An 8,680-nucleotide genomic window follows, 5' to 3' on the forward strand; every position below is an offset into this window, starting at 1 on the left:
TCAAGGCCTCGCGCCCGGGGAACGCCGGGCTCGCGCTCACTCGTCCGCGCCGCCGCCCTCGTCTCTCAGCCGCCACAGCCCGCCAGCGCAGCCGGTGAGCGGGGCCGGGCCGGGCGGCGGTCGGTCGGTCGGTTGGCGGGGTCCCGCCTCCGGCGCTCTCCTGTCAGGGTGCGGGTCGGACGCCGGGGTCCCGCCCCTCCCCCCAGGGGCGGGTGTGCTGCTCCCCGGGCGGGGCAGGGGGGGTGCGGCCTGGCGCCCCGGGCGGAGGGTGTTCAGCGGCCCCGGCCTCAGCCCTGTCCCCCGCCGGGCCCTTTCCTGGGCTGGCTCCCGGCCCCGGCCCGGCGGATGTGCGGATCCCGTGTGCGGGGCCGTCGGTGTCGGCTCAGCCCCGCCTGCCCGGAGCCGTGTGTGACACGCCGAGGGGCCCCGTGCCTCCAGCGGCGTGTCCATGTCCCTGGGCAGCCGGGTTCGCCTGGGGGCCGGGCTGGGCGTGCAGCGCCTTGCACCCACCGCCGCCCTCAGCCGCCCCCAGGGGCTCCGCGACTCTGCGCTGCGCTGAGGAGCGGGCGGCGAAGCTGGGACGTGCCCGGCTGCAGCGGCCTTTCGCCAGCGCTGCTCGCTCGCTCTGCGGCTCCCACAGCTGGGGAAAAGCCCCCCCGGCGTGCTGGGCGCCCCGGGGGTTGCTGCACAGGCCCGGCGATCTGCCCTAGGCTCAGGTTCCCCTGGAAGTGGTTGCCCAATGTGGACTTCTGACGTTTTTTTATAGCTAAAAAAAAAAAAAAGCTGAATTAACATTTTTTTTGGGGGGACGACAAAAATTGTCTGCCAAAGCTCTCCCCTCCAGAGGTGCTGGTGCTGTAAGTGATAAGAAAGCAAACTAATCATGCAGAGGTGAAAACATGAAGGCCACCCGTTGTGTGTGCATTTTGTTTTCTAGTTTAAAGTTAAATAGCAATAAAGAGAAACATGTTGGTTGTCTGTAACTTGCTTTAGGAAAAAAAATGGGTTCTGAAAATGCATAAATGGTGATTCACTATGATGTGACCCAAAACAGCTGAGTTGCAACCCTTGAGCCTAGTTGTATGAAGGAAAAAATAAACTCATCAATTTTTTATTGAGAATAATGCCATGCTGTGATTACATTTCCCTTGTATTTGCAAATACAGCTGCTTCTTGTGCCAGCTTGCTTTCTTTTAACTCAAGTGACTGCCTTTAATTTCTTCCATCCATTTTCTATGAAAATATCTTTCAAGCTGTGGGTGCCTGGCTGAGGAGCAGAGAAATTCAGTACAAATGTAGCTATCTGTACTGGGAGCTAGGGCGTTTGTTTCATCTATATATGTCTGAATGTCAGAGGCAGGGGCCTATCTTAAGTGGCTGTCTGGGAGCAGCTTGAATGGCTAAATGTCTTTAACTGGGTAGTGGGAATGATAGTTTTGCAACCTTTGATTTTGAACCACCATCTTTAAGATGTCTGTACATTTTTGAATGATCTAGAAAGCCAAGATACCCGCTGAAGTCACACCCCAGGTTTGCTCTTTTCATAGGGAAGTAACCATCAAAGACCAGAATTAGAAGTGACTCTTACAGTTGATTTATTGGCAAGAAATGATTATGTTGTAGGTTCCAAAGCAGCTGTCTGGGGACAGTTGGTATGCAGAGAGCAGGCAGGTCACATGGTGCTGGCTGTCCTCTAGTCTAGCTGCTAAATTGCATGAAAAGATAGCTAAAATATGAGATACTTTCCTAACATTACATGGCTGGGGGTGAGGTTGGAGCAGGGCACACTCTTCTAAACTGTATTCCACGCCGCTGTGACAAAACTTTAGAACCCCCCTGGGTCAAATCTCTTCCAGTCTGGCCTGGACCTTCATCCACAGTGTGGATGGTACAAATGAGGATGCTCAGAGGGCTCTAATTACAATTGGCTCTCTGAGTCTGCGCCCCTCCCCCATAAAAGCTACATTGAAGTAATGGGACTAATTACTGTAATAAGCATTGTGCCTGTTAGTAAGGTATACTAGGTCTCTAGAGTCATGAAATATTGAACAACATTTACAGAAGTTGCACAGATATAAATGGGATCACACAGATTTGATATATTGGGGTCATTTTGATCATTCATCATCAAACAGCCACTTGTCATCCAGCGCTTGCTTTCTACTATTCAGGTTTTGGGTTTTTCTGCCATTGCTGCGGTAAAATGGAAAGTGTGTTTAACTGTTCTAGTGCTGTGCATCTTGCCCAAAAAAGCTTAGTGAGGACAGTTTACTTTAGATGCTCTAAAATCAGCCTCCAAATGATGGCGTGTAATTAACGGTGTATTATGTAGTCAACATTCTGCATCCAGTGGGTGAAATTCACCATGAGCAAAGGGCCAGTATGGCTGTGGGCTGAATGGGGCTTAAGTGGAGTCTTACACAATCTTGCTGATTTTAACCCTGAGAGAGCATTTATTCTCTTTAGTTGGTTATAAGCTGTCTTAAAAGAGTCTGTGGTTAAATCCCTTTAACTAAAAGAATTCAGTGCATGGGTTGAAAGGCAGAATTGTCAAAGGCTTCCCTCTGCATCTTAGTCTTCATTACAGTTGAGTAGTACCTGACCAGAATAAATAATCACTGTACACAGAGTTGCCTAAAAGAGGAGCCTAGAAACTTCCAGGCTAATAATGTTGATGAAGAAAGTTCATTGTTTCTGAAGCACATGGCATTTTAACTTACGATATAATGCAATTTTAATGCTTTTATCAAGTATTTCTATTGTGCTCCTCACTTTAATATTAGCCTTGCCCAAGCAGATTTCTGCATGTCTAGTGATTTTTCAGATCCTGCACAAAATCAATGAGGCTTATGGATGTCCTTTTATTTAATTATTTATTTATTGACAGCATGGGCTTGTCTGAGCTAATTGCTTTAATAAATTATTCACCTGGTGTTAGATAGAAGTGTTATGATCAAGTGAAGCCTTTTGCCATGGTGCAGACAGGAAGATGTAATGTATTTCTTTCCCTTCATGATCACTCAGAAGGGTAACTTTTGCTTGATTATCGATACCAAGGGCTTGGAAGGTAGCTGATGCCATTTAACTGCAACATAATGGAAATTTGGAAAAGAAAATCTCTTACGTAGTGAGCATGTACTATCTTATTCTTCTCCCTTTTTAAGGTGTTAGTGCTGCTTCACCCCTATTTTGGACATACGAGGATCTCTTTTCCCATTGTTTGCTGTAAAATTTAAGTACCCAGTTTTCCTTGATGTGGCACTGTTAGCACAAGCCTGAGTACTGCTCCTTTCCAGCATTATTATGGGAAACCTATCAGAAATCCTCCCTGCTGTTTTTCCCTCTTGTAATGCTGTTGTATGTTGCAATTTGTGCTCATGTTGAAGGTTCTTAAAAGTAAATAAAAGCCGCCCCCCCCCAAAAAAAAACAAAACAAAACAAAACTTGTTTTCTTGGTCACAAATGCTTTTACTGTTGATAACATGAATTACAGTATATGGCAGTCAAGCTGGTGTTCTAAGTTTGTTCCCACCTTTAGGTCAGCAGTCATTTGCTACACTGTCTTGAGACGCTCTCCACCTGCAGGTTGTAAATATGGGACTCGGATGTGATTAGTTTGTAATTAAGTGGTTTGCTTTTCGTAGTTTGCAAAAGGTGCCGGGTTGGACACTGAAGTTCTTTCATTCTGAGACGTAGAGCGTGCTGTGGTTATATCGCTGCTCTCCAAGTGCCTGGCTGAGCTTTTGAGAGAGAGCCTTTGTGCTCTGCCGCAGGGCCTATTTTGAGCAGAAAGCATTGAAGTATGCCACATTCTGCTAAAGAGGGTGATATGGATCCCTGTTTTCTAGGGACTAAAGAGAGGAGCAGATTCATTTTGGGTCTGTGTTTGAAAAGGTACAGAAGAGTGTAGGGCTTTATGTCTCAGCCGAAGGAAGCTTTGTGATTTCATTTGCTGGCTGATTATCAATTGGAGTGCAGCAAGGAGCCTGAGTGCTGGGGCAGATCTTATGTGCCCACAATGTATCCTGTAAAATATGTCTCTGTGTATTTGTTTTTAAAAAGCTCTCATAAGATTATTTTTGTACCAAACTGCTTCTAAAGCCATTGATTTTTAATGCCAGAAGGGACCTACTGCTCAACTCAGGCCATAGGCTTTCACCCATAAATCCTGGAGTGGAGGGAGTCGTTTCCCTCGCTCCGTGAGTGAATGCTGTTGAGTATATATCTTAGAAAGTTATGGCTAAAACTTTTTTCAAACCGTTCTTGTTGGAATATTGTTGAACATGTATCCTAATTTCTTTAAAAAAAAAAGCATTGAAAAGGAGACTGCTTTGCAAGTTTATATGGCAGCTGTGAAATCAGCTTGGGCTCTGGTTTCACACTTTGTGGTTCACGCTCTTGCAGCCAAGTTGCCGTTTCCTCTAATGAAGTGTTAACTCCAGTGAGACTTTCACTGATTTTTAAACAGTGACTCCCATGGGTTTGATGCAGAATTTTTTATTAATACTATTGAAATAGATATATCTTACAGCTGAAAGTCCATTTCAGTAGGTGGGTGGTAAATACAAGTCCAAAACTTTGTAACTTGGCTACTTTTTAAGCTGTACCTCCTTTGCCCAAGTGAAATATGTGGTCGTTTCCGGAGTATAAATCGTCTTCATAGATAGACTCGTTGTTTAACAAAACTGGAATACTTAGGACAGCCTACAAAGTGATGACCAGCTGGTTCTAGAGACAGCAGTCTGTTGAGTAACAGTGAAGGATGCTGGAAGATCATATATGGAAGTTCTCCTTTGTAGATGCCTGTACTATATGGCTTTGTAGTTGAATGCAATACATGGGTTTATGGTACAAGTCTGTCTTTGATTAGAAGTTTTCTGCTCTGTTTTTGTGTTTAAAGTCTGCCACACTTTTTTTCTTCTTCCCAATCTACAGGGGGAGGAATAGGAGGTGAATTGTGTGTCCTCCGAGCAGCCTTCAGTTAAACTCACACTGCCGTAGATCAAGCAACAGAACAGATGGATAATGGAGACTGGGGATATATGGTAAGTCATCCAATATAAAGATGTGTACATGCTGAAAAAATAGAATTGGGCTTTCCAGATTTGTATGTAGAATTTCCCCAAATCTCTTGGCCTTGGGTATATACCCAAGATTTAATGCTGAGTGAAGAAAATGAATTTAGTCAAAATATAAGCAAATAGGGTTGTTTTTAATAAATGTTTTGTTTTATATTGTGTGTCAGGACAGTTCATGTTCTTAATCTTCAGCCAAATAGTAGTAGTAATTTAACACAAACAGCGAGAAAAGAGCTAAATTTCTCCTAAAAAGATATAATTTGATGATGGGCTGGAAAGCTACCTTTCTGGTTTACAAAATTGAAAAAAATGTATTCTTCCTTTCTGCTCCTTTAATTACTTTGCTGTCATTTTATTTGGGAAAAATATTCTTGCTTCTTAAGCTTCATCTTTCATAATAAAACTAGACACACACCTCTTATTTTTCCTTTTCTCTTCTTTCTCAAAACCTCCTGTTCCCTTATGTTTGTCTGCCTATCTGGCTCGCCCTCTGGCTTATTGTCAGAATCAGTGGCTAGGATTGGTGCCCTATCCTTTTCCTCCCCTGTCTCTTTAGGTGGGATCTGCATGCTGTAGCTGCAGGCTGGCTCTACTCCTTTGGCCCCTCCTCTCCATAGCATGTTGTTTGCCTGATAAGAGTTTTCTTTGTGATGCCTTCTAGCCCCAGCATGGATCACCTTTGAATGGAAGCTCTTGGTCCTAGATCTAAAATTGCATTCTGTCCTTTCATTATTCTGGAAAGAGGTTTTGTACCTGGTCAGCTAGTTCCTTCTCGAATAAGAGGTATACTGTGAAAACAAGGAGCTAGACTTCTTGTACAGCCTTGGGGAAATCACTTACTCTGTGCCTCAGTTTCTTCATCAGCAAAATGGAGAACATATTTACTTTGTAGAAGATGAAACAGTTACTTGACAGTGAGCTCCGGGCTTTAGTTAATGCTTGTAAAGCACTTTGAAGATATGCTTACTGAGTTTAAGCGTTCTGCCTGTTTGCCAGGTGTACGTTATGGCTAGGGGGTTTCCAGGATTTATTCCTGTATAACACCATTTGTAGATTTCAAGCTGAAGAGTTGCAATTCTTTCTAGAGCTGGCAGCTTTCTAACAGCAACTGCGGTGTGTTGGTAATTTGATAAACTTTGGAATTTTTCTTTCTAGATGACTGATCCAGTCACACTAAATGTGGGTGGACACTTGTATACAACGTCTCTCACCACTCTAACGAGATATCCCGATTCAATGCTTGGGGCCATGTTCGGGGGAGACTTTCCCACTGCCAGGGACTCTCAGGGCAATTACTTCATTGACCGAGATGGACCACTTTTCCGGTATGTTCTTAACTTTTTAAGGACTTCAGAGTTGACTTTGCCACTGGACTTCAAGGAATTTGACTTGCTTCGAAAAGAAGCAGATTTTTATCAGATTGAACCCCTAATCCAGTGTCTTAATGACCCCAAGCCTTTGTATCCCGTGGATACCTTTGAGGAAGTAGTGGAGCTGTCCAGCACACGGAAACTTTCCAAATATTCCAACCCAGTGGCAGTAATAATAACACAGTTAACCATCACAACTAAGGTCCATTCATTACTGGAAGGTATTTCAAACCACTTTACCAAGTGGAATAAGCACATGATGGACACCAGAGACTGCCAGGTTTCCTTTACTTTTGGGCCATGTGATTACCACCAGGAAGTTTCCCTCAGAGTCCATCTGATGGAGTACATTACAAAACAAGGTTTCACTATCAGAAATACAAGAGTTCACCATATGAGTGAGCGGGCCAATGAAAATACAGTGGAGCACAACTGGACTTTCTGTAGACTGGCACGGAAAACGGATGACTGATATATGGCTCCACAGATACCATTTCAGTGGTTAGCAGCTTCCTGGAACAGCATACGTGACAGAATCTGGTTTTGAGTAAAGCAACAGCATGGGCTTTTTTATATGACTATTTATTAATAACCATTAAAGACTGGAGAAGTTACATGCTTTAGCAGCTATGTTTTTTGTCTTGTCCAGAAAAAGATATGCATGTGCCTGTTCACACTGTCAAGAAACTTTTTTTTTTTTTTTTTTTTTTTAAATGAGGGAGTCTTCAAAATCAGTATGGTAGGACATTGTGTGAGCTCTTTCGATACAACTGAAAGTGCTAAAATCACCTATTTAAATGGTCTTTAATCCATTTAATGTAAAAACACGGGGGGTAAAGAACAAATAGGATTTAAGATGCAGATGGGGGAAGTGCTAGCATCTTGTAAACTAACCTAGTTTCTAAATCAATAAACAGTATTATAATTTTTAGGAAAACCAATCCTATCCTTTTAAAGTACTTATTAAGTACGTCTTTTTACAGTTATGACAACTGTTTCTCTATGCATATAAATCAAGCAACCAAATATTAATCTGTAGCCATGAACATGTGATTAGAAATATTTATATTGGATTCAGAATGCAAAATATCCCTGTGGTAGAATTCATACTTTAATGCTTGGTGCAATATTATTCCCAAGTGTAATGCCTGCCAGCAAGAAACTAATAAAAATGTGAAATATGGAAATATGTCTTGTACTTGTATTTTTTTTGTCTTCTAGTAATTTATTCTAGGAAAATGGGAGTAAGTAAGGTGTATCCATACAGGAAAGTGAAACTGGCCAGACTATTACTTTCCCTATTTTGGCACGTAGGGATATTAGCTCACTCTCCACATTTAACTTAGTGGACCTTGTATCATCGTCGGGATAATTTCCATATTGAAAACTAAGGGGGGAAGTTATATATTTTAACTAATGGGAAGATGGAAAGGACTAATGCCAGTTAAAGGATGCTAATGCATCTAGAGTCTGAATAGTTTTAACTGGGTAGGAAATGTTATCCAGATTCAAAATATTCATCAGATCAGTTGCCAGCATGTCTGAGAGCTCTCATTACCCTGCTCTGGGTTGCTTTTGTTGAAGTCAAAGGGACTCTAGCTCCTCATTCTTGTCCGCCAATTCCCTGGATGCTTCTCCTGCCTTTTTTATGCATTTTGTAGAATTATTCATAAGAGATGCTAACAAATAGGAATCAAAGTTAGAAGACAGTATAATAAATAAACTTAGTATCTGCTTTGAGTGACTAGGCCAATGCAATTCTGCTTACTCCTCTTCCTAATTTTTAACGTTTCTGTCTGCCTTAAATCATTCATAGTCATCTCTAGGAATATGACCTTCCTGTTCATCTGGTCTAATGGATCTGGCCAGTATGGACCTCAGCATCCTGGGGGTAGTCGGAGAAAGTCTGGGCTTTTCAGCCTGAGCTACCACTTTAATTGCTTTTGGGTTGGGCTTAAGGAATATCTACACTGTAATAAAACACCCATGGCTGGCCCATGAGCTGATTCAGGCTCACTGGGCTCAGGCTGTGGGATTACAAAACTGCAGTGTAGATGTCCATGTTTGGGCGGGAGCCTGGGTTCTGGGAGCCTGCAAAGGGAGAAAGTCCAGGAGCCTGAATATCTACACTGCAGTTTTATAGCTGCTCTCCCTTCCCCCCCCCCCCCCAATGCCCGAGTCAGCTGACGTGAGGCACCACAAGTGTTTCACTGCAGTGTAAACATACCCTTA

At 43.2% G+C, this 8,680-nt stretch overlaps 1 protein-coding gene across 1 annotated transcript; it reads left to right on the top strand.

Annotated features, from left to right (window-relative positions):
- On the top strand, window positions 1-7,626 carry KCTD6 (potassium channel tetramerization domain containing 6). Its single transcript, XM_067540050.1, has 3 exons — window positions 1-94; window positions 4,936-5,045; window positions 6,234-7,626. The coding sequence occupies exons 2-3, from the start codon at window positions 5,019-5,021 to the stop codon at window positions 6,918-6,920; spliced, it is 714 nt and encodes a 237-aa protein (XP_067396151.1). The 5' UTR covers window positions 1-94; window positions 4,936-5,018; the 3' UTR covers window positions 6,921-7,626.
- The last annotated feature ends 1,054 nt before the right edge of the window (window positions 7,627-8,680 follow it).

Source organism: Emydura macquarii, unplaced genomic scaffold, assembly GCF_026122565.2.
Source record: "Emydura macquarii macquarii isolate MOO-44397 ecotype Brisbane River unplaced genomic scaffold, CSIRO-AGI_Emac_v2 contig_71, whole genome shotgun sequence".
Classification (NCBI taxonomy): domain Eukaryota; kingdom Metazoa; phylum Chordata; order Testudines; family Chelidae; genus Emydura; species Emydura macquarii.